The 25,025-nt window shown below is 42.0% G+C and overlaps 1 protein-coding gene across 1 annotated transcript in view; it reads right to left on the bottom strand.

The window, feature by feature from the left end:
• Positions 1 to 25,025, bottom strand: part of KCNH8 (potassium voltage-gated channel subfamily H member 8) — a 638,835-nt gene that overhangs the window by 80,498 nt on the left and 533,312 nt on the right. The window contains exon 10 of the mRNA XM_044294135.1: positions 20,452 to 20,701. Within this exon, the coding sequence (XP_044150070.1) occupies positions 20,452 to 20,701 (250 nt within the window). The remainder of the gene's footprint in view (positions 1 to 20,451; positions 20,702 to 25,025) is intronic.

The following is a 25,025-nucleotide window of genomic DNA, read 5'->3' as shown; positions in this document are numbered from 1 at the left end:
CCAAAATGGGGTCACTTGTGGCGTAGTTATACTGCCCTGGCAATTTAGGGGCCCATATGTGTGAGAAGTACTTTGCAATCAAAATCTGTAAAAAATGACCGGTGAAATCCGAAAGGTGCACTTTGGCATATGCGCCCCTTTGCCCACCTTGGCATCAAAAAAGTGTCACACATCTGGTATCGCCGTACTCAGGAGAAGTTGGGGAATGTGTTTTGGGGTGTCATTTTACATATACCCATGCTGGGTGAGAAAAATATCTTGGTCAAATGCCAACTTTGTATAAAAAAATGGGAAAAGTTGTCGTTTGCCAAGATATTTCTCTCACCCAGCATGGGTATATGTAAAATGACACACCAAAACACATTGCCCAACTTCTCCTGAGTACGGCGATACCAGATGTGTCACACTTTTTTGCTGCCAAGGTGGGCAAAGGGGCACATATTCCAAAGTGCACCTTTCGGATTTTGCAGGGCATTTTTTACACATTTTGATTGCAAGGTACTTCTCACACATTTGGGCCCCTAAATTGCCAGGGCAGTATAACTACGCCACAAGTGACCCCATTTTGGAAAGAAGACACCCTAAGGTATTCCGTGAGGGGCACTGCGAGTTCCTAGAATTTTTTATTTTTTGTCACAAGTTAGCAGAAAATGATGATTTTTTTTTCTTTCTCTTTTTTCCTTACAAAGTCTCATATTCCACTAACTTGCGACAAAAAATAAAAAATTCTAGGAACTCGCCATGCCCCTCACGGAATACCTTGGGGTGTCTTCTTTCCAAAATGGGGTCACTTGTGGCGTAGTTATACTGCCCTGGCAATTTAGGGGCCCATATGTGTGAGAAGTACTTTGCAATCAAAATCTGTAAAAAATGACCGGTGAAATCCGAAAGGTGCACTTTGGCATATGCGCCCCTTTGCCCACCTTGGCATCAAAAAAGTGTCACACATCTGGTATCGCCGTACTCAGGAGAAGTTGGGGAATGTGTTTTGGGGTGTCATTTTACATATACCCATGCTGGGTGAGAAAAATATCTTGGTCAAATGCCAACTTTGTATAAAAAAATGGGAAAAGTTGTCGTTTGCCAAGATATTTCTCTCACCCAGCATGGGTATATGTAAAATGACACACCAAAACACATTCCCCAACTTCTCCTGAGTACGGCGATACCAGATGTGTCACACTTTTTTGCTGCCAAGGTGGGCAAAGGGGCACATATTCCAAAGTGCACCTTTCGGATTTTGCAGGGCATTTTTTACACATTTTGATTGCAAGGTACTTCTCACACATTTGGGCCCCTAAATTGCCAGGGCAGTATAACTACGCCACAAGTGACCCCATTTTGGAAAGAAGACACCCTAAGGTATTCCGTGAGGGGCACTGCGAGTTCCTAGAATTTTTTATTTTTTGTCACAAGTTAGCAGAAAATGATGATTTTTTTTTCTTTCTCTTTTTTCCTTACAAAGTCTCATATTCCACTAACTTGAGACAAAAAATAAAAAATTCTAGGAACTCGCCATGCCCCTCACAGAATACCTTGGGGTGTCTTCTTTCCAAAATGGGGTCACTTGTGGCGTAGTTATACTGCCCTGGCAATTTAGGGGCCCATATGTGTGAGAAGTACTTTGCAATCAAAATCTGTAAAAAATGACCGGTGAAATCCGAAAGGTGCACTTTGGAATATGCGCCCCTTTGCCCACCTTGGCATCAAAAAAGTGTGACACATCTGGTATCGCCGTACTCAGGAGAAGTTGGGGAATGTGTTTTGGGGTGTCATTTTACATATACCCATGCTGGGTGAGAGAAATATGTTGGCAAAAGACAACTTTTCCAATTTTTTTATACAAAGTTGGCATTTGACCAAGATATTTATCTCACCCAGCATGGGTATATGTAAAATGACACCCCAAAACACATTCCCCAACTTCTTCTGAGTACGGCGATACCAGATGTGTCACACTTTTTTGCAGCCTAGATGCGCAAAGGGGCCCAAATTCCTTTTAGGAGGGCATTTTTAGACATTTGAATCCCAGACTTCTTCTCACGCTTTAGGGCCCCTAAAAAGCCAGGGCAGTATAAATACCCCACATGTGACCCCACTTTGGAAAGAAGACACCCCAAGGTATCCAATGAGGGGCCTGGCAAGTTCAAAGAATTTTTTTTTTTTTCGCATAAGTTAGCGGAAATTGATTTTTTTTTGTTTTTTCTCACAAAGTCTCACTTTCCGCTAACTTAGGACAAAAATTTCAATCTTTCATGGACTCAATATGCCCCTCAGCAAATACCTTGGGGTGTCTTCTTTCCAAAATGGGGTCAGTTGTGGGGTGTTTGTACTGCCCTGGCATTTGAGGGTCTCCGCAATCATTACATGTATGGCCAGCATTAGGAGTTTCTGCTATTCTCCTTATATTGAGCATACAGGTAATGAGATTTTTTTTTCCGTTCAGCCTCTGGGCTGAAAGAAAAAAATGAACGGCACAGATTTCTTCATTCGCATCGATCAATGTGGATGAAAAAATCTCTGCCAAAAAAAAAAAATGGAGGGGAAAGGCGTCTGCCAGGACATAGGAGCTCCGCCCTACATCCATACCCACTTAGCTCGTATGCCCTGGCAAACCAGATTTCTCCATTCGCATCAATCGATGTGGATGAATAAATCATTGCCGGGATTTTTTTTTTTATATATATATATATATACAAAGTGCTTGCCAAAGCATAGGAACGCCGCCTCCTCCTCAGCTCGTATGCCTTGGCAAACGTATCTGTCACTGCAGAGGAGAAAATCCCGTCTTGCAGCGCCGCATACACCGACTTGCGTGTAATCTGACAGCAGCGCAATGCTTCTGTCAGAATGCACATCGGTGCTGCAGCTAGTAGATCGGTTGGTCCACCTGGAAGGTAAAAAGACAAAAAAAAAAAAAAAGAAAAAAACAGGCCACAACGCAATAATTTTATTAACTTTGGAACAGAACATGTAACTTTAACTTTTGGAACTAAACATTAACCTGTTTGCTTACCTGTTTTTTTTTTTTGTTTTTTTTTTGTTTTTTTACCTTTATAGAACAAACCTCTCCTTCCCCATGGGTCAATGTGCAAAGCGCAAATCGCCCAAAGATGTGGCGAAGTGCGTTATGCACTTTGTCCCATGTGAAAGGAGACGTTTGCAGCAGCAGTGAGTGAATGGGCCCTAATAGCCCTGTGTGCCTGTCCTGGTGAGATGATCCCTATGCTAATAGTGTACCTGTGAGTGGTACTTCCGGAAACACTCTCCAAAGCATAGGGCAGGGTGGTCCGGACAGTCAGGACAGAAATAGCGGGTGTCACGCCTTATTCCACTCCTGCTACAGACACGACATCTTTTTCGGGGTGACGGTTGGGTTGAGGTACCAGGAACGACATTGGGGAAATGTCGCTCGTGTAGACGGCTAACTACACTGGTGGTTGGGGCCACGGAACCTCCTGGATACAGGAGGTTCTCGATGATCTCTTCCTGAAATTTGAGGAAGGATCCAGTTCTCCCAGCCTTACTGTAGAGAACAAAACTATTGTACAGAGCCAATTGAATTAAAGGGATTCTGTCACCTCCCCTCAGCCAAAAAACGATTTAAAAGCAGCCATGCAGCACAGCTTACCTGGATTAAGCTGTGCTGTTTAATCTTGAAATCCGTCCAGCAGTTACTTTAAAAAAAGACTTTGATCAATAAGGAAATGCGTCCTGAAGGTGCCCAGAGGGGCGTTTTTTTCTTCCTAGTGAGCCCAGTACCGCCCCTCTTTCAGTGCCCAGCCCGCCTTCCTTGTATTTTCTAACTGCCGCCCCCAGCCTGCCACAGCCTCTCCTGCCTCTCCTCCCCCTCCCTCACGCCGAACGAAGTCTCGCACAGGCGCAGTACCCACTGAGGGCTGCGCCTGTGCGATCATCAGGAGACTGAGGGCGGCAGCTTCATCTTCGTCACTGGGCATGCGCCGAGCCCAGTGACGTCCGATGCTCGCTCTTCCCTCAGTCAGCAGGGAAGAGCAAGCATCGGACGTCACTGGGCTCTGCGCATGCCCAGTGACGAAGATGAAGCTGCCGCCCTCAGTCTCCTGATGATCGCACAGGCGCAGCCCTCAGTGGGTACTGCGCCTGTGCGAGACTTCGTTCGGCGTGAGGGAGGGGGAGGAGGGGGAGGAGAGGCTGTGGGAGGCTGGGGGCAGCAGTTAGAAAATACAAGGAAGGCGGGCTGGGCACTGAAAGAGGGGCGGTACTGGGCTCACTAGGAAGAAAAATACGCCCCTCTGGGCACCTTCAGGACGCATTTCCTTATTGATCAAAGTCGTTTTTTAAAGTAACTGCTGGACGGATTTCAAGATTAAACAGCACAGCTTAATCCAGGTAAGCTGTGCTGCATGGCTGCTTTTAAATCGTTTTTTGGCTGAGGGGAGGTGACAGAATCCCTTTAAATATACAGACACCTTCTTATACCAGCGTCTGGTGCGTCGGGAAACTAAATACGGAGACAACATCTGGTCATTGAAGTCGACCCCTCCCATGTGGAGGTTATAGTCGTGGACTGAGAGGGGCTTTTCAATGACACGGGTTGCTCGCTCAATTTGTATTGTCGTGTCTGCGTGAATGGAGGAGAGCATGTAAACGTCACGCTTGTCTCTCCATTTCACCGCGAGCAGTTCTTCGTTACACAGTGCGGCCCTCTGCCCCCTTGCAAGACGGGTGGTAACGAGCCGTTGGGGGAAGCCCGCGCGACTAGTTCGCGCGGTACCACAGGCACCAATCCGTTCTAGAAACAAATGCCTAAAGAGGGCCACACTTGTGTAAAAATTGTCCACATAAAGATGGTACCCCTTGCCGAATAAGGGTGACACCAAGTCCCAAACTGTCTTCCCACTGCTCCCCAGGTAGTCAGGGCAACCGACCGGCTCCAGGGTCTGATCTTTTCCCTCATAGACCCGAAATTTGTGGGTATAGCCTGTGGCCCTTTCACAGAGCTTATACAATTTGACCCCATACCGGGCGCGCTTGCTTGGGATGTATTGTTTGAAGCCAAGGCGCCCGGTAAAATGTATCAGGGACTCGTCTATGCAGATGTTTTGCTCTGGGGTATAAATATCTGCAAATTTCTGGTTGAAATGGTCTATGAGGGGCCGAATTTTGTGGAGCCGGTCAAAAGCAGGGTGGCCCCTGGGACGGGAGGCGGTGTTGTCACTAAAGTGCAGGAACCGCAGGATGGCCTCAAAACGTGCCCTGGACATGGCAGCAGAGAACATGGGCATGTGATGAATCGGGTTCGTGGACCAATATGACCTCAATTCATGCTTTTTTGTCAGGCCCATGTTGAGGAGGAGGCCCAGAAAAGTTTTAAGTTCGGAAACTTGGACTGGTTTCCACCGGAAAGGCTGGGCATAAAAGCTTCCCGGGTTAGCGGTGATAAATTGTGTGGCATACCTGTTTGTTTCGGCCACAACTATGTCTAAAAGCTCCGCAGTCAAGAACAGCTCAAAAAATCCCAGGGCCGAACCGATCTGAGCCGTCTCAACCCGAACTCCAGACTGGGCAGTGAAAGGGAAAACTACAGGTGCGGCTGAAGTTGGGGACTGCCAATCAGGGTTTGCCAGCACCTCTGGGATTCTAGGGGCTCTACGGGCACGTCTTTGCGGTGGCTGCGACGGGGTCACTACTGCACGTGCCACCGTACCAGCTTCACCTGCCCTTCTGGTGCTCGCTACTTCACCAGGTTGTACGGCAGTGCTGGTACTAGGTCCAGGGAGGGCTGGGCTGCTGGTGTATGCCTCACCACGTAATCCGACAGCACCAGCCCCACTCTGCTGCTCTTGAAGCGGATCCTGCGCAACCTGCGGTCTAGCGACACGGGGCCGGGTACGCCTGGTGGTATCAGGGACCTCAGCCTCCTCGTCCGAACTTTGGGTCAGAGAGCCACTGCTTTCTACAGGTTCGTATTCTGACCCGCTGGATTCATCAGATGAGGGTTCCCACTCCTCATCCGACTGGGTCAGAAGCCTGTAGGCCTCTTCAGAGGAATACCCCCTGTTTGACATGTGGGCAACTAAATTTAGGGGTATTCCCTGAGACTACCCAAGAAAAAAAAAGCAAGCCTGTCTTACAAAGGGGAGGCTAGCGAAGTACCGGAGGCCGCTGCGGTTGATAAAAAATATCAAAACTGATTTTTTTATCGCCGCAGTGCGTGTAAAGTGAATGTGCAGTGATCAAAAAAAAATTTTTTTTTGTCACTGCGGTGGGGCGGGTGTGGGCGAACGCACGTGTGGGCGACCGATCAGGCCTGATCGGGCAAACACTGCGTTTTGGGTGGAGGGCGAACTAAAGTGACACTAGTACTATTATAGATCTGACCGTGATCAGTTTTGATCACTTCCAGATACTATAAAAGTACAAATGCTGATTAGCGATACGCTAATCAGCGAATAACGGACTGCGGTGCGGTGGGCTGGGCGCTAACTGATCGCTAACTACCTAACCAAGGGACCTAAACTATACCTAAAACCTAACGGTCAATAACAGTGAAAAAAAAAAGTGACAGTTTGCACTGATCACTTTTTTCTTTTCACTTGTGATTGACAGGGGTGATCAAAGAGGTGATCAAAGGGTTAATAGGGGTTCAGGGGGGTGATCAGGGGCTATAGTGTAGTGTTTGGTGTACTCACTGTGAAGCCTGCTCCTCTGCTGGATCCAACCGACGAAAAGAACCAGCAGAGGAGCAGGCAGCCATATAAGAGATCATGTTTACAAATATGATCTGCTATCTGGCACTTTGATTGGATTTTTTAAAAATCAGCAACCTGCCAGCCACGATCATTGGCTGGCAGGTTGCTGACGAAATACCTCTCGATGAAATGCCGCCGCGAACTGCGCACGCGCAGGCGCATACTCGCGTCATCTCGCGTCTCGCGAGATGACGCGTATATGCGTGACTGTGCGCAGCGCTGCCACCTCCGGAACGCACATGTGCGTTAGGCGGTCCGGAGGTGGTTAAAGGAGATGTCCATCTTTTTACCACATTTTTATTTTAACCTCCTGCCAGACCTGTGGAGGGAAACATACCTGCTCCCTGTTTACCACTGCATTTGCCATATGCTGGTCCCTACTTGTAAACTTCGGACATGGACAGCGGTCACGAGTGCGGCGTATCACTGGGTCACATACTGCTTGGGGGACACTTCACTGCTGGGGCCAGTCATTGGCTACAGCGATGCACATGACCTCGGTGTGTTCCGGAAGTTTTATGATCGGGGACTAGCATGTGGCAACACAACGGTGGACCGATGAAGCCTGAACCGAGCAGCTAGGAGCAAGTAAGCATGCATTTCTCCACAGATTTGTCAGGAAGTAGGGAGAAACAAAATTTGTTCCGTTCTTATGTTCTTATGTGTCTTTTTTAGTTTGTCTATATTGAAAGGGTTTTTCAAAACCTACTCTTTATTCATAATGGCAGTTAAAATCCAAGATCCTATAATTTTCCCTTTAACGCCCATTTTAATTTTGATTATGCTGATCCAGTAGTGGTCTCAAGATCACATCTATCATATTCAGCTCCTGCTTTAGATTGCATGACCTACACATGTCCTCTTCTTACTATATTCCACCTCCCAGTCTACGCATCATCATTTACCTGATATTACATACAAAGGTGGGCTATATGGCTCATGCATGTGTAAAGCAGGCATCAAGGAACAATAACTTAAGATAGCCCATGTACATAACATAATTCTAACTAGCTAGGAGGTCATGAAGAAAGAGTCGTTAAGAAAATGGGAGGCTTACTGGATGGTAATTGATAGAACTGGTAGGTGTAGTGAGTAGGTGATGAACCGCCAAAGATTGCAAGAGAATTGCAACCTTGGATTAGTAGTAAAGGGATTATTACTAAACTACTAACCATGCACTAAATCAGGAAGTGCTGAGGGAGAACAAGCTGCATGGGCCCTCACTATCAGGGCAGAAAAAAGTACTAAAGGTATTTGTTTGTTTGTTTCAACTTAAAACATGTTTGTACATTGAATGCAGGATTTTCAAGGCCCAGAAAACCCCTTTAAGTGACAGTGACAATAAATTGACCTGCCCATGGTAGGACCGTTTATCACATTCAAATCAGCAGGGTCTGATTAATGTTAACCTCTACAATATAGTGACAAAAGCCTTGCCACTTCAACTCATGCTCAGGTATTTTTGGGTGGCCATATAATTACAGTCAAAAAGTGGAGAAAAGCAGATAGGAAATTAGGTGGCAGTGAACTTTCCTAGCACCAATAACTTATCATTCTAGACATATTTCTTACCGATATGTCGTCCATTGTCTTTCATTATACAACCTATTTAAAGATTAATTATTTGAACTAAAGTGAAGGGTTGAAAAAATGTTGTATTGAAAAAAAAAAAGGCTCAGTGGACTTCAGCTTTCTTGTAATTTGGGACCCCTATCTATAGCACATGATACCATTGGAATACCCCTTTAAACATTATTAGTTAGGAGTGAACTAAGAATAGTGTTCATTAGAACATTGTAGAAATAGCACTGTACAGTCATATGTGAATAACAAGTCAGAAATCAGTCATTTGAAGCAACTTTAGTGATGAAGTCTTGAGCAACTTAAAAATATAAAATCACGTATCAGATATTAGCAGTTTCCCAACTCATGTTAATTTTGGATTTTACTGGTGAGACAACCCATATTGTACTGATTACAACTCATTTAAAAATAACTGCAATTCCTTAGCCGAAGAGCTAATGAGCAGCTGTCAAGTGAAGAACACACAATCATCTCAAAATTATGCATCATTATGGTATCATACCTTGTTTATACAGTAGCTGAAGAACTGGTCATTTTGGATACTGTGAAGACTGGTGCACTTTTAGATACTAAATATAATTTGATTTTAAAGTTAAAACTTTTTTTACTTTAATGATAATATAAGCATTTTTCGTTTATTTTGCCGAGAGACATTTGAAAGACAGATGTGTACAGTATATATATATATATATATATATATATATATATATGATTATCACACCTCTCGGCCCCGCCTGACGTCACCTACATCGAGCTCACGAGATAAGGTTTAGTCACTGGTTTCAAGACGTTATGTTACGCCCTATGTTACGCCCTCCCTGGGAGCACATAAGGTCAGCTTGATACAGTTTACACAGATGCCTCCTGTCCAAGCGGGCACAGAGACACAGGGAGGTGAGAGACGGTGGTTCACACGGCCTCCGGCATAACTACACACTCGCTCACAACCCTGACAAGCTGAGAGAGCCTTTTCACTGCCCCAGTGAAACAGAGCTTTCTAAGCCCGGTAGACTGCCACCAGTTCCTCGTTTGATATAAGCCCGGTCCGCTAATGGGATTATATAGGGTGAGAAACCAACCCGCAGTAGTGTACAACTATGTCGAAACATAGACGTGGGACTTCATGGAACGCACAAGATTAATTTATATATTTAATTGCCTTAAAGGCGCACTAGACAATACACTATACACACAGAGAATATATACAGTGGTCAGATGTGCAAATATAGGTGGTATGATACAACAGGTAAACAGAACAAGGGTCAGTTACCAGCCGGATGAGTCGTCCTTTGGGTTATGATGAGTCCTGGGTTGCTGTAATGCTTGGCTGTAGTCAAATGGGGCAGTGAGGTCAGCAGTTTGTCCACGGTCCCGCCAAACACATTACTCGATGTGACCCCCTTTAACGAAAATACCCTGGCCTCTGGCCTGCATGCGCCTTTCCACCTATAGTCGGTCATGCCCCTCCCTCCCTCTGGGAGGAGTCCACCCTCCCTTCCTTGTCCTGGTAGCCAAAACCTACAACATCCATTATGGCCCATAGATCCAGACCGGAAGCTCACAAGGAGATGGTTCTGGGACCAACAGGTGTGCCTGGGTTCCGGCTACAGGTGGAGACTAAACATGGTGCTGAGTTTCCTGCTGGGAGATCTCTATATCTCCTCTTCCCACCACCCAACCCCCGAACTATGACCAGGGGCAGTTCGTCTTGGCCCCAGGGTCACAGATATAATTGGTTTATGCCTGTGATGGACGGGCAATTCATAATTCCTTATGAATCCCTGATTCCATGATGTATGATAGATTTGAGTGATCTGGTAATAGCTGAGACCCCTGTAGGATGAGTTGGATATACAGTATTTCCTGTAGGATGAGTTGGCCTCTGTGCTGGCTGAGTGAGGTGTGAATTGTACGCATGTGGCCTGTTTGAAGCCAAGACCCCTGGGGAGAACTCCCTCTGTTAAATTCCACATTTCTCTCTCTCTCTCTCTCTCTCTCTCTATATATATATATATTTATACACATGTTTTAGGCAGGTGTGAAAAAAGGTGTGGAAAAAAGTAAGAATGCTTTCAAAAATAGAAGTGCTAATAGTTTATTTTTATTAATTAACAAAATGTGAATTGGATGAACAAAAGAGAATTCCAAATCAAATGAATATTTGGATAATTCTTCTAGAAACACTTGCACACAGTTTTTGAAGGAACTTGGCAGAAAGCTAACCATAGATCTTCTATGGATGTAGGCTTGCTCTTTATGTAATATAAATTTTCTTTTCTTTTTTTTTATTCCCAGACAAAAAAGATGATATTGAGATCAGGGTTGTGTGGGGGCTATAGTATCCCTTCCAGGGCTCTTTGATCTTCTTTATGCTAAATATAGTTCCTAATGATATTAGCTATATGTTTGTGGTTGTCCTGCTGCAGATGCTTCACTGTTGACTGCAGGCACTCATTATTTTACAACACTCCAGCCCTTTGGAGAACAAACTGCCTTCTGTTACAGCCAAACTTTTAAAGTTTTAAATCATCAAATCAAACCAGCTGCAGTTTTTCTGCACATGAAAAGACAGAAAATGATTTGAGCAAACCTTATATCTACATATGATCTGTGGTTAGTTCTACAAGATGTTTGGAACAACCTCCATGTTGAGTTCCTTCAAAAACTGAGCAACTGAATCAAGATGGTTTGGGATGAGTTGGACCATAGAGTGAAGGGAAAGAAGACAAGTTCTTAGCACTTCTAGGAACTTGTTCAAGACTGTTAGAAAACAATTTCATGTGTCTAACTCATGAAGCTGGTTGAGAGAATACCAAGAGCATGCAAAGCTGTCATCAAAGCAACATGGGGCTACTTTAAAGAATCTAAAATATTAACCCCTTAACACCTTAGGGACCAATGACGTATCGGTACGGCATGATTCCCGAATCCTTAAGGACCCATGACGTACCGGTACGTCATGGCTTTAATTCGCGATTCCGGCGCCGCGGGGGTTAATCGGAACGGGATGCCGGCTGAAATCATTCAGCCGGCATCCCGTAACAACGCAGGGGGGGGGGGTCATTTGACCCCCCCGTATAGACGATCGCAGAAAACCGCAGGTCCATTCAGACCTGCGGTTTTCTGCGTTTCTGGTCCATTCGGGTGTCCTGTGACCCGATGAACCGGAAAAAGACTGCGATCGGTCGCGTAATTTTACACCACCAATCGCAGTCCGAGGATTTGAGGAGGCGGTGCTGGCCCTGGTGCTGAACACTGCTGTCCAGGGTGCTGATTGGTGCAGGGGAGAGAGGCGTGAGATTCAAACTTCCTGCGCTCCTCTCTCCCCTCCTCTTCCTGTCCAGCACCCTGACCGTGCAGCATCGTCCAGCACCAGCTCCTGTGTCCCCCTAATCGGCATCCATCACCCTCCTGCACCCATCGCCACCCAGGTAGGTTAGGGTCAGTGAGGGAGAGGCACCATTAGGAAGGGAAAGAAGGGAAAAGTTAGTTAGGGAAAACAAAAAACAAAAAGAACTTTTACACAAAACTTTTTTGATCCATCTATCAGACCCCAGACCCCCCCTGCCACTTGCCCCCCCTACCAGCCCCCCCACCCCCCCCACCCATCCCCCCACCAGCTCTCCCCCAGCCCCCCCCCCTCACCACTAGCCCCCTTACCACCACTTTTTTTTTTTTCCTAACACTTGCCCCTTTATTTTCCTTTTTTTAGTACGCGAACACCCGTTGCCCCCACACACACGCACATATAATAAAGGTTTCCACACACGCACACCTACACGCACACACACCCATGGCCCGCCGGGTGTTCTCAGCCAAGGAGGCATATGCCCAGATTGCCTCCGACTCTGAGAGCCCCAGTGAGGATGAGGATGACCCCACGTTCCTTTTATCATCCGCATCCTCCTCCTCATCATCGGATGACGATGAGCCACCAAGGCGGCGGAGACGCCGCCAGGCGGAGCCAGGGGCCACACATGCTAGGGATCCTGTGGCCCACCCTAGTACGAGCCGCCCTGGGGTTCGTACTGGTTTCCCGGCCCACCAAATAAGTTCACCGGAGCCCCCTGCCGATGAACTTAGCTGGTGTCCCCCAGTGGACTTTGAGCCTGAGATTCCGGATTTCGCTGGCAATCCTGGAATCCAGATTCCCACAGTGGGGTTTACTGAAATAGACTTTTTTAGTTTTTTTTTCAGTAACCCACTGGTGAATTTGATGGTGGAGCAGACGAATCTGTACGCCCAACAGTTCGTTGCTCAAAACCCAGGCTCATTTTTGGCTAGACCCGGTGGCTGGACGCCGGTCAGTGCAGCCGAAATGAGGACATTTTGGGGCCTCGTGCTGCATATGGGTCTAGTCCAAAAACCCAGTGTCAGGCAATACTGGAGTGGGGACGTCCTATACCAGACCCCACTGTACAGTATGGCCATGACACGTCCCCGGTTTGAGGACATCCAGAAATGTCTGCATTATTCCGATAATGCAGCATGTCCACCCCGAGGTGATCCTGCCTATGACCGGCTGTATAAGATACGGCCGGTCATCGATCACTTTGGGGCCAAATTTGAACAGGCCTACGTACCTGGAAGGGAGGTCGCGGTTGATGAGTCTCTCGTTGCGTTCAAGGGGAGACTCAGTTTCCGCCAATACATTCCCACAAAGCGGGCGAGGTATGGCGTGAAGCTATACAAAATTTGTGAGAGTACCTCAGGGTACACTTACAAATTTCGTGTGTACGAGGGGCGAGATTCCCGTATTCAACCCCCAAAATGTCCCCCCACTCTGGGTGTTAGTGGGAAACTCGTGTGGGACCTTATGCACCCACTGCTGCATAAGGGTTACCACTTGTACGTGGATAACTTTTATACCAGCATTCCCTTGTTCAGGTCCCTTGCCGCCAGATCCACGTTCGCTTGTGGGACCGTGCGGAAAAATCAGCGCGGCCTCCCTGCCCACCCCCTCCAGGTACCTATCCCCAGGGGTGAGACCCGTGCACTTACCAGTGGAAACCTGTTGCTGGTCAGGTATAAGGACAAGAGGGATGTCCTTATGCTGTCCACAATCCACGGTAACAGCACCACCCCAGTCTCTGTGCGAGGTACCACGGCAACGGTCCTCAAGCCCGATTGTATCGTTGACTACAATTGGTATATGGGAGGAGTTGATCTCTCTGATCAAGTCCTCACGCCATATAATGCCATGCGCAAAACCCGGGCATGGTACAAAAAAGTTGCGGTCTACTTGGTGCAGGTTGCCATGTACAACTCTTTTGTACTATCCCGAAGCGCTGGCAGCACAGGGACATTCCTCCAATTCTATGAGGCAGTCCTCAAAGACCTGATCTTTTTGGACCGGGAAAGAGCAGGCCGGAGTACGTCGGGAACTGGAGGCGCCCGGATCGTCCCTGGCCAACACTTTCCAGGTGTGGTCCCCCATACTGGAAAGAAGGGACGAACCCAAAAAAGATGCAGAGTGTGTCACAAGAGGGGGATACGGAAGGACACCACCACTCAATGTGACTCGATTGCTTCAGGGAGTATCACACTTCCATGGAGTACAAAATTTTTATAATCCCCAACAGTCCACTAGAGAACATAAAACACTATGGCTCTTAGACTTTGGAGACACAGAAACAATTTTTTTTCCCCAAAAAAATATTAGTTTTAGAGCAGGCATCCTCAAACTGCGGCCCTCCAGATGTTGTAAAACTATAACTCCCAGCATGCCCAGACAACCTACAGCCATCAGCAGGGCATGGTGGGAATTGTAGTTTTACAACATCTGGAGGGCCGCAGTTTTTAGGATGCCTGCTTAGTGTCTCCAAAGTCTGAGAGCCATACATATTGGGCATCGTCGCGTGCGTAAAAGTCGTCGCTATAAAAATAACATTTGACCAAACGCCTCGAATGAACGGTGTTAAAAATATAAAACAAAAACGGTGCCAAAACACCAATTTTTGGGCAAAATTTCAATTTGAATCCCTTTTGCCGGTAATAAAGCAAGGGTTAACAGCCAAACAAAACTCAATATTTATGGCCCTGATTCTGTAGTTTGCAGAAACACCCCATATGTGGTCGTAAATGGCTATATAGCCGCACGGCAGGGCATAGAACAAAGGGAACTCCATACGGTTTCTGGAAGGCAGATTTTGATGGACAGTTTTTTTTTTGACACCATGTCCCATTAGAAGCCCCCCTGATGTAGCCTAGACTAGAAACTCCAAAAAAGTGACCCCATCTAAGAAACTACACCCCTCAAGGTATTCAAAAGTTACTTTACAAACTATGTTAACCCTTTAGGTGTTCCACAAAACTAAATAGCGAATGTAGAAACATTTTTAGAATTTAATTTTTTTGTTACATTGCCTCAAAAAAGAGTAATATAGAGCAACCAAAGATCATATTTACCCCTAAAATAGTCCCAAAACAACAACCACCTTATCCCGTAGTTTCCTAGATGGGGTCACTTTTATGGAGTTTCTACTCTAGGGGTGCATCAGGGGGCTTGAAAGGGTACATGGTGTAAATAAACCAGTCCAGCAAAATCTGCCTTCCAAAAACCATATGACGTTCCCCTCCTTCTATGTGTCCTGCCGTTTGGCCAAACAGTAGTTTACGACCACATATGGGGTGTTTCTGCAAACTACAGAATCAGGGCAACCCATTTTGAGTTTTGTTTGGCAGTTAACCCTTGTTTTACTCCTGGAAAAAATTGATTATATTGGAAAATTTTCCAAAAAATAGACATTTCTAAATTGTTTCTCCATCTGCCATTAACTCTTGTGGAACACCTAAAGGGTTAACAAAGTTTGTAAACCCAGTTTTGAATACCTTGAGGGGTGTACTTTCTTAGATGGAGTCACTTTTTTGAAATTTCTATTCTAGGGGTGCAACAGGGGGCTTCAAATGGGACATGGTATAAACAAAACCAGTCCTGCAAAATCTGCCTTCCAAAACCCATATGGTGTTCCCCTCCTTCTATGTCCTGCCGTTTGGCCAAACAGTAGTTTACGACCACATATGGGGTGTTTCTGCAAACTACAGAATCAGGGCCGCCCATTTTGAGTTTTGTTTGGCAGTTAACCCTTGTTTTACTCCTGGAAAAAATTGATTATATTGGAAAATTTTCCAAAAAATTGAAATTTCTAAATTGTTTCTCCATCTGCCATTAACTCTTGTGGAACACCTAAAGGGTTAACAAAGTTTGTAAACCCAGTTTTGAATACCTTGAGGGGTGTACTTTCTTAGATGGAGTCACTTTTTTGAAATTTCTATTCTAGGGGTGCAACAGGGGGCTTCAAATGGGACATGGTATAAACAAAACCAGTCCTGCAAAATCTGCCTTCCAAAACCCATATGGTGTTCCCCTCCTTCTATGTCCTGCCGTTTGGCCAAACAGTAGTTTACGACCACATATGGGGTGTTTCTGCAAACTACAGAATCAGGGCAACCCATTTTGAGTTTTGTTTGGCAGTTAACCCTTGTTTTACTCCTGGAAAAAATTGATTATATTGGAAAATTTTCCAAAAAATAGAAATTTCTAAATTGTTTCTCCATCTGCCATTAACTCTTGTGGAAGACCTAAAGGGTTAATAACGTTTGTAAAAACAGTTTTGAATACCTTGAGGGGTGTAGTTTCTAGAATGGGGTCATTTTTGGGAGGTTTCTATTATCTAAGCCTCACAATATGACCACATATGGGGTGTTTCTGCAAACTACAGAATCAGGGCAACCCATTTTGAGTTTTGTTTGGCAGTTAACCCTTGTTTTACTCCTGGAAAAAATTGATTATATTGGAAAATTTTCCAAAAAATAGAAATTTCTAAATTGTTTCTCCATCTGCCATTAACTCTTGTGGAACACCTAAAGGGTTAACAAAGTTTGTAAACCCAGTTTTGAATACCTTGAGGGGTGTACTTTCTTAGATGGAGTCACTTTTTTGAAATTTCTATTCTAGGGGTGCAACAGGGGGCTTCAAATGGGACATGGTATAAACAAAACCAGTCCTGCAAAATCTGCCTTCCAAAACCCATATGGTGTTCCCCTCCTTCTATGTCCTGCCGTTTGGCCAAACAGTAGTTTACGACCACATATGGGGTGTTTCTGCAAACTACAGAATCAGGGCCGCCCATTTTGAGTTTTGTTTGGCAGTTAACCCTTGTTTTACTCCTGGAAAAAATTGATTATATTGGAAAATTTTCCAAAAAATTGAAATTTCTAAATTGTTTCTCCATCTGCCATTAACTCTTGTGGAACACCTAAAGGGTTAACAAAGTTTGTAAACCCAGTTTTGAATACCTTGAGGGGTGTACTTTCTTAGATGGAGTCACTTTTTTGAAATTTCTATTCTAGGGGTGCAACAGGGGGCTTCAAATGGGACATGGTATAAACAAAACCAGTCCTGCAAAATCTGCCTTCCAAAACCCATATGGTGTTCCCCTCCTTCTATGTCCTGCCGTTTGGCCAAACAGTAGTTTACGACCACATATGGGGTGTTTCTGCAAACTACAGAATCAGGGCAACCCATTTTGAGTTTTGTTTGGCAGTTAACCCTTGTTTTACTCCTGGAAAAAATTGATTATATTGGAAAATTTTCCAAAAAATAGAAATTTCTAAATTGTTTCTCCATCTGCCATTAACTCTTGTGGAAGACCTAAAGGGTTAATAACGTTTGTAAAAACAGTTTTGAATACCTTGAGGGGTGTAGTTTCTAGAATGGGGTCATTTTTGGGAGGTTTCTATTATCTAAGCCTCACAATATGACTGCAAACTGAACTGGTCCATAAAAAGTGGGATTTTGAAGATTTCTGAAAAATTTCAAAATTTGCTTCTAAACTTCTAAGCCTTGTAACATCCCCAAAAAATAAAATATCATTCCCAAAATGCTACACACATGAAGTAGACATATGGGGAATGTAAAGCCATCACAATTTTTGGGGGTATTACTATGTATTACAGAAGTAGAGAAACTGAAACTTTGAAATTTGCTAATTTTTCAAAAAAATTGGTAAAATTTTTATTTTTTTGTGCAAAAATTTTTACCTTTTTGACCCAATTTTAGCAGTGTCATGAAGTACAATATGTGACGAAAAAACAATCTCAGAACGGCCTGGGTAAGTCAAAGCGTTTTAAAGTTATGAGCACTTAAAGGGACACTGGTCAGATTTGCAAAAAATGGCCAAGTCCTTAAGGTGAAATAGGGCTGAGTCCTTAAGGGGTTAAGGACCTTACTATTTTTCACCTTAAGGACCAGGCCATTTTGTGCAAATCTGACATGTGTCACTTTATGTGATGATAACTTTAAAATGCTTTTACTTATCCAAGCCATTCTGAGATTGTTTTCTCATCACATATTGTACTTCATGACAGTGGTAAATTTGAGTCAAAATATTTAATTTTTATTTAGAAAAAAATCCAAATTAACCAAAAATAAATAAAAAAAATTGCAATTTTCTAAATTTTCTATTTCTCTGCTTTTAAAACAGATAGTGATACCTCATAAAATATTTATTACTTTACATTTCCCATATGGCTACTTCATGTTTAGATCATTTTGTAAATTAAATTTTCCTTTTTTGGGATGTTAGAAGACTTAGAAGTTTAGAAGCAAATCTTGAACATTTTCAGAAAATTTCCAAAACCCACTTTTTAAGGACCAATTCAGATCTGAAGTCACTTTGTGAGGCTTACATAATAGAAACCACCCATAAATGACCCCATTTTCGAAATTACACCCCTCAAGGTATACAAAACTGATTTTACAAACTTTGTTAAAATCTTTTTTCGCAGATTTTCCATTTTAATAAAAAAATTCTACTAACAAATCAAGGGTTAACAAAGCCAAGCCAAACTCAATATTTATTGCCCTGATTCTGTAGTTTACACAAACACCCTACATGTGGTCATAAACTGCTGTACGGGCACACGGCAGGGCACAGGAGGAAAGGAACGCCATATGGTTTTTGGAAGGCAGATTTCACAGGGAAAAATTTTAAGTTGCCATGTCACATTTGAAGACTCCCTGATGAACCCCTAGAGTAGAAACTTAAAAAAATTACCCCATTTTGGAAACTACAGGATAAGGTGGCGGTTTTGTTGGTACTATTTCAGGGTACATATGATTTTTGGTTGCTCTATATTACACTTTTTGTGAGGCAAGGTAACAAAATATAGCTGTTTTTGCACCATTTGTATTTTTTGTCATTTACAATGTTCATCTGACAGGTTATATCATGTGGTATTTTTATAGAGCAGGTTGTTATGGATGCTACAATACCAAATATGGCAAAAAAAATTGGGTTGATTGTTTCAGTTTTAAATAATAAAGCATTTTTGAAAAAAATAATTTTTTAGTGTCTCTATATTCAGAAAGTCATATTTTTTTTATTTTTTGGGTGACTGTCTTATGTAGGGTATCATTTTTTTCAGTATCAGATGCCAGCTTGAATGGTACTATTTTAGGGTGCATATGACTTTTTGATCGCTTGGTATTACACTTTTTGTGATGTAAGGTAAAAAAAATGGCTTTTTTGACACACTTTTTATTTAAATTTTTTTACAGTGTTCACCTGAGGGGTTAGGTCATGTGATATTTTTCATACAGCAGGTTCTTACGAATGCAGCAATACCTAATATGTATACTTTTTTTAAGTTTTACACAATAACAGTATTTTTTAAACAAAAGAAAATCATGTTTTAATGTCTTCATAGTCTGAGAGCCATAGTTTTTTTATTTTTTGGGAGATTGTCTTAGGTAGGGTCTCATTTTTTACGGGATGAGATGACGGTTTGAATGGTACTATTTGGGGTGCATATGACTTTTTGATCGCTTGCTATTACACTTTTAGGTGATAAAAATGTTTTTTTTTTACACTTTTTTTTAATGGTGTTCATCTGAGAGGTTAGGTCATGTGGTATTTTTGAAGATTTTGAAGAGTGGGTCGATACAGACACGGCAATACCTAATATGTCTTTTTTTAAAAATTTACACTTTTTTTACTTGACAAAAGGACACTTTTTTTAACTGGAAACTTAAAAAGATTTTTATTTTTTTAATTTTTTCACATTATTTCACACTTTTTTTACTTGACAAAAGGACACTTTTTTACTTGAAACTTTTACATTTTTTTTGTTAAACTTTATTTTTTTGACTTTTTTCGCATTATTTTTTGTCCTACTCTGGGAGTTCAACTTTTGGTGGTCTGATCCCCTTTACAATGCATTACAATGCTTCTGTATTGTAATGCATTGGCTGTAATACACTTACAGCTTTCTGCCTTTTAGTCACAGGTCACACAGCACTAGGAAAGGGGTATGGGTGTCTGAGGGGGACTAAGTGCAGCTGATGGGGTAACTGCAGCTAAGAGGGAAGGGCAGGCACAGCTAACTGGTCACACAGCTCCCCAAACATCAGGGAGCTCTAATGAAGGGCTATAGATGTGTGAGGGGGACTGACGGGGTTACCTGCAGCTCAATTAGTTTTGTCAAGGAAATCCTTTTATTAGAAAGGGCTTGCCCAAAGTAAACAAACCCTTTAAGAATTTATTTAAAGGTACAGTTTCTATATTATATAACTCCACAGCCCACAATAAGAAAGTTAAGAAAATATAACTAAATATATATATATATATATATATATATATATATATATATATATAATTTTTAATATGCTAGACTAGTACAAAAAAAATCATTTGCATATGTACAAATGTCTACCCTACATTTTCAGCACCAGTAATTTCAATAAAATACAATATTTTGTAACACATTAACATTATTGAAGATCAGATGAAGAAGAGAAAAGAAGGTGTTTGGGTGGCATCAGTAGCTACCTATTTTGTTGGTAGAAATATTTATTACACTGTAAAATGTTTTTCATAAAACATTACATTTTGTGACGAAAACCATACCTACAGAATTTTTGGTAACTGTTGGGTTGCAGCTATTTACAAGCTCATTCACTTTTATTATCTTGCAATGTACTGTATAGTACAATAGCATCATCATGATGATCTCTTTAGGCTTGTCATATGTGTTGTGGACACAGTCTCCATATAGCCAAAGTCTAATACATCATATAATCATCATATAATTGAAGGCTCTTGTTTTTGGCAATAGTAGTAAAAGTACATACCTAGTATAGCCAAAACCATTCCGTCTTTTAAAACTTCCATGGAACCTGAGCACACCAAGTAAATTGCCTGCAATGCATCTCCCTGCCGGAGTAGGTACTCTCCAGGAGCACAGAAGGAAGTTTTGATATGCAGAGATAAAGACCTGAGGCATCCGCGGCTAGCGCTCTCAAATAGAGACAGTTGTAGAATCTCCTTGTTTAAATGCATGGTTATATCTGAACGTAGCTCGACTGGAAATTCTTTCAGGAGCTGTCAAGACACAAACAAGGAATTAATGCAGCTAGAAATATATTTTGAAGGTTTAGAAGATAGAAGCTTTCAACCATTTAGCTTAGCAACAAATCTCACCTACATGGTTTTTGACTTGGAAACTTGCCATAAGAATAAATATTCGTACAGATACTCTGGAAATGAAACTTAAAATTTAGAGATGCTATGAAATTCAGACCTAATATATAGAAAATAGACTACTTCCCTTTACTTCTAATGGGCATAATTAAAACATTTCTTTTATCAGTAAAAATGTTTCTTAATTATTGTTGTGTTAATTGGACATCACAATTTACTGTAATAAAATACTAACTCAAGCTACATAATGTCAAGGGGTTGGCCGGTCTTGTAAGTCATCAATATCAGATGGGTGGGTGTTCCGGGTGATTAACTGCACTGCACAGCTGTTTGCAGCATCCGCTGGAGCCAGAAACATTATGGTGGATGGAACTGGGAGAAGAAGGCTCCATCCACTGCGTAGTGGCTATGCTGGTGTGACCAGTTCAAAGTGGACAGAGCTTTCTGCTTCTGACTCCGTCCACTGGTATGTGTCTGTGTCTGCTGCAAAAAGATGGTCGATGTCAGAGGGTGTGAGATCCCCACTGATCCTATGTTGATGATCTATCTGGAGGATAGGTCATCAACAGCTAAAAGGTGGACAGCCCCTTTAGTATGACTTAACCCATTAGTGACCAGCCTGTTTTGGGCTTTACTGAGCAAGCGTTTCAAGAACTACAACTTTTTTTATTTTTCCGTTTATATAGCTTTATGTTGGCTTGTCTTTTGCGGGACAAGTTGTAGTTTTTAATGGCTTCTTTTTGGGGTACACATAACTTTCTGATTAACTTTTATTAGATCTTTGTGGGAGGGAGATGGGAAAAACTGCAATACAGCATTCATTTTTGGTAAAAATAACATAATATCTTTATTCTATGCGTCAGTACGATTACAGTGATACTTAATACATATATATATTTTTTTACGTTCTACTACTTTTTTGCAATAAAACCCCTTTTAAAAAACAGAAAAAAAATGTTTTTGCATTGCTGCTTCCCAAGATCTATAACTTTTTTATTTTTATTTCTATGGAGTTGTGTGCAGGCTTGATTTTTGTGGGACGACTTGTATTTTTCTTTGGCATCATTTTGGAGTAAATTACGCTTTTTAATCGCTTGTTATTTAGTATTTTTCTGTGGCAACTAAGAATAATTTAGCAATTCTTTTTTTTTTTACGGCGTTCACCATGGGGATAATTTATGTGATATTTATGTAGTCTGGGTCGTTACGGATGCAGTAATACCAAACATATCGGGAAGATTTTTTTTGCTATATTTTTCACTGAAAAGCGTATTTTTTATGGAAAATAGAGTAATTTAGTTTTTTTATGGGATTTTTTAATTGAATAAATTTTTTTTTTACCATTTAATAGTCTAACAAGGGGATCATAACAAACAGCTTTTTGATTGATTTTAAAATGCAATTCACTATCCCTATAGTGCACTGCATTTTAAAGTCAGTGCTATTCTGACATTGACCAGCAGGCTGGCTTGGGGCCTTTATAGAGCCCCTCCAGCCTTTACACACATCGGCACCCCGCAATCTAATTTGCGGGGTGTCGATGGGAGACAGAGGGAGACAGCTCCCTCTGTTAGTACTTTACATACGGCGGGCAATGGTGGCATGTAAAGTGTTAAACAGCCTGGATTGGCACTCCTGTGAGAGCCGGGTCCCCACTCCCTGCTGCACGGGGGACCTGTGCAGCGCTTAGACTGAGCCCCTTCAAAAAGCAGCGACCCAGCCCAAGGCCCCTTAGTGACCTCTGTAAAAAGGCATATGGGTGGTCACCAAGGGATTAACACTACCATTCCTTTTTGAAATAAGCTAATAACTTGAGTTAATATTTTCCCACATAAAAACTACATTGTGTAGCCCAATAAGCATGATTATTCTGTTGCCAGTAAATGCAATTCTAATAGGTTTAAACAGCATTATGCATAAAACAGCATTATGCTTTAAGTCTCATGCACACAACCGTATGTATTTTGAGGTCCGCAAAAAATACGGATGACATGCGTGTGCATTACGTATTTTGCGGTACAGAACAGCTGGCCCCTAATAGAATAGTCCTATCCTTGTCCATAATGCGGACAATAATAGGACATGTTCTATTTTTTTGTGGAACAGAAATATGGACATACAAAAACGGAATGCACATGGAGTGCACGTTGTGTGTTTTGTGGTCCGCATTTCCCACCATTGGCCAGAATTGTTGTTAAAACCAGACAAAATCAGCAATCAAATTTTTTAAATTGCCATTAAAAACCCCAAAATGTATTGTTTTTTTCCTTTCATTTAAGGTCCTCTTTTACACAACCGTATGGCTTTTTCAGTGTTTTGAGGTCCGTTTTTCACAGATTCATTGTTCAGTTTTTTGTTTCCGTTGTGTTTCCATTTCTGTTCCGTATTTCAGTTCAGTTTTTTTTTCGTATGGCATATACAGTAATTATATAGAAAAAATTGGGCAGGGCATAAAATTTTCAATAGATGGTTCCGCAAAAACGGAACAGATATGGAAGACATACGGATGCATTTCCGTATGTGCTCCATTTTTTTTGCGGAACCATTGACTTGAATAGAGCCATGGAACGTGATTTGCGGGCAATAATAGGACATGTTCTATCTTTCAACGGAACGGAAAAACTGATATACGGAAACAGAATGCATATGGAGTACATTCCATTTTTTTTAGAACCATTGAAATGAATGGTTCCGTATACGGACCGTATACGGAACGGTAAAAACAGCCTGAAAACGGAAAAAAATAAACGGTCGTGTGAAAGAGGCCTAAGGGTGCTTTCACATTGACATGAAAAAATGTTCTGAAATACAAACTACTCCAAAGTATTGTACAAATGATCCAATAAATTGCTTCTTTAAAGGGAATGTGTCATCAGAAAATGAGCTATTGTTTTAATCATGTTTTTATGTTAAATATATTTTTAAGACCTTAATGACCACGCCATTTTTAGCAAATCTGACATGTGTCACTTTATGTGGTGATAACTTTAAAACGCTTTTACTTATCCAGGCCATTCTGAGATTGTTTTCTCGTCAGATATTGTACTTTATGACAGTGTCAAAAAAATAAACATTTTTATTTATAAAAAAAATACCAAAGTTACCAATTTTTTTTAAACATTAGCAAATTTCCAAATTTAAATTTAATTTTTTTATAATGGATAGTAATAACTCCAAAAATAGTTATTACTTTACATTTCCCATATGACTACTTCATATTTGGATCATTTTGTGAATGCCATTTTATTTTTTGGGGACGTTAGAAAGCTTAGAAGTTTAGAAGCAAATCTTAAAATGTTTCAGAAAATTTCCAAAACCCACTTTTTAAGGACAAGTTCAGGTCTGAATTCACTTTGTGAGGCTTACATAAAAGAAACCACCCAAAATGACCATTTTAGTAACTACACCCCTCAAGGTATTCAAAACTGATTTTGCTAACTTTGTTAACCCTTTAGGTGTTAATTAAGAATTAATGGAAAATGGAGATGAAATTTTAGAATTTCATTTTTTGGGCAGATTTTCAATTTTAATCAATTTTTTCAAACTGACGAAGCAAGCGTTAAGAGCCAAACAAAATGTAATATTTATCGCCCCGATTCTGCAGTTTACAGAAACACCCCATCTGTGGTCGTAAACTGCTGTACGGGCACATGGCATTGCGCAGAAGGAAATGGTTTTTGGAAAGCAGATTTCACTGGTATAATTTTAAGCTGCCATGTAACATTTAAAGACCCCCTGATGCACCCCTAGAGTAGAAACTCCAAAAAACGGACCCTAATTTAGAAACTACACCCCTCAAGGTATTCAAAACTGATTTTTACAAAAATTTGTTAGCCCTTTAGGAGTTACATAAGAATTATAGGAAAATGGAGATGAAATTTTAGAATTTCACTTTTTTGGCAGATTTTTCATTGTAATCTAATTTTTCCGCTAACAAAGCAAGGGACAACAGCCAAGGAAAATTCAATATTTATTGCCCTGATTCTGTAGTTTACAGAAACACACCATATGTGGTCATAAACTGATGTACAGGCACACCGCAGGGTGCAGAAGGAAAGGAACGCCATATGGTTTTTGAATGGCTGATTTCATTGGTATAATTTTAAGCTGCTGTGTCACATTTGAAGACCCCCTGATGCACCCCTAGAGTAGAAAATCCTAAAAAATTATCCCATTTTGGAAACTATGGGATAAGGCGGCAGTTTTGTTGGTACTATTTTAGGAT

This window comes from Bufo gargarizans, chromosome 5 (genome assembly GCF_014858855.1).
Source record: "Bufo gargarizans isolate SCDJY-AF-19 chromosome 5, ASM1485885v1, whole genome shotgun sequence".
Taxonomy (NCBI): domain Eukaryota; kingdom Metazoa; phylum Chordata; class Amphibia; order Anura; family Bufonidae; genus Bufo; species Bufo gargarizans.
The sequence above is the reverse complement of the archived record's forward strand: the minus strand, read 5'-3'. Positions and strand labels throughout refer to the sequence as shown.